The 1,659-nt window shown below is 38.6% G+C and overlaps 1 protein-coding gene across 3 annotated transcripts in view; it reads left to right on the top strand.

Moving 5' to 3' along the window:
• Nucleotides 1-1,659, top strand: part of LOC107669668 (interferon-related developmental regulator 2-like) — a 23,049-nt gene that overhangs the window by 8,452 nt on the left and 12,938 nt on the right. Inside the window, exon 2 of one of the 3 annotated variants that reach the window (XM_016462004.1) lies at nucleotides 536-595. The exons of the other annotated variants lie outside the window; for them this stretch is intronic. Within the exon in view, the coding sequence (XP_016317490.1) occupies nucleotides 536-595 (60 nt within the window). The remainder of the gene's footprint in view (nucleotides 1-535; nucleotides 596-1,659) is intronic. 3 annotated transcript variants of the gene reach the window in all.

Genomic DNA, 1,659 nt, shown 5'->3' with positions numbered 1-1,659 from the left:
GGAAGTCCTTCAAAGATTTCTTATCCTGTTGCGCCCTCTATAGGACCAGCGACTAGTCGACGTCAAGCTTAAAGTGTCATGGCAGAGCATTGAAGTCGATTAGTCGGTGCAACCCCTACTAGTATGATAAAACAGCGCTGCTTTACCATTTTCTTTGTTTGTTTTGAATACGTGCCCTCTAGCGGCGAAAACTTACATATTGTGCCTTTAAACCAGCCTACGATGATTTGCTGGTCTTAACTGGTTTCACAGCTGCGCTGGTGGACATGGTGAATTCTCATTCTCATGACAAGCTGAAAAATGGACTGCTCCTGACTAAAAGCAGACCGTTGTGACCAGATTAGGAGACCAAAACTCCATTTTCTTTTCTTAGCAGGGTTGCAATTTTGAAAGAGTCATTTGAGGCAACTTCAGAGTGCATGAGTAGCATTTCTTGTCAGCTGGCCTTGTCCTACAGTTAAATGTTTGAAATGTCAGATTGATCTGATATAAGACCTGATTTAATCTGTCTCTTCCTCCTGTTCACTGTGAGCAGGCTCACTTCGACAGGAAGTGCTTCAACTGCAGTTGTCAAAGACTGCCCTGTCATGTGCAGGTAGCGTAACCTGATCCTGATTGTGACCTCATGCCTCTCACCCCCATTAATGTTTAATGAACTGCATGTGAATATCCATTCATGTGTATTTGTTTACATCATCTCTTATTTGTCTAATGCCTTTTAATGGCTTGAGAACCAAAATGCCCCAGAAGCATATATTACTTCTGCTTTCTTGTGAAAGCAGACTTCTAGATCAGTGTTTCCTAACTTTTTTTTGGTCAAAAGTACATCCACTGCCCCATCAGTAAAGGTCAACTACCTCTTCATCGGTACCAAACCATAAATGTGTTCCTTTTAACTAGGGCTGTCGCGATTCGTCGATTTTATTCGACTATTCGACTTTTAAAAATCCTCGACTTCATTTTGCTCGCGGTGACTAACTGGCAAAATACCGGAAGTGGCGCATTTCACGGATGAGAATCCAATCCATAATAAATCATTATTAAGCATAGTTGTGAATTCACAAACGCTACGATTTAATTAAATAATTATATGCGATGTGGTTCTAATACAGTATATGCGCTTTAATTATTTACATGCGTGTAGGTTTAGTACATGCGTCACACAGCGGCTCCGTTCACAGTAGTTCCACAGGAACTGTTATCATTTACATGTGTGTGGAGCGTCTCAAACTCCATCTCTGCATGTTGTTGTGAGTTTGGGTTTATTATAACGTTAATCTGGGAACGCAACGTGCGCCATTTCATCAGATTTGTAAGGTAAATCATTTATAAATCTACGCAAACTCAGCTGAATACATCGTGGTTTCAAAATAAAAGCTCAAACCCTCACTCTGAGTTTACACGTTTTGATGTCCACATATTCATTTAATTACAGTGGCTATAGCATTTCTGTCCTAAAGAAATGGCCAAATTAAAGACTAAGTGGACATTTCAATTAAATGGTGCTTGGTCAATATTAAACAAGTATATTATTGCCTCATTGCTATTATATATGTATTTTAAGTAATTTAAAAGGCTATTGTTAACTTACATCTAAAAAAATTTAAAATTATAAGGGCCCTATGAAATCCGTTTTATTTCCAAATTCAGTTTTTTTTT

Source organism: Sinocyclocheilus anshuiensis, unplaced genomic scaffold, assembly GCF_001515605.1.
Source record: "Sinocyclocheilus anshuiensis isolate Anshui unplaced genomic scaffold, SAMN03320099.WGS_v1.1 scaffold80, whole genome shotgun sequence".
NCBI lineage: Eukaryota > Metazoa > Chordata > Actinopteri > Cypriniformes > Cyprinidae > Sinocyclocheilus > Sinocyclocheilus anshuiensis.
This window is presented reverse-complemented; position numbering and strand designations above follow the sequence as displayed.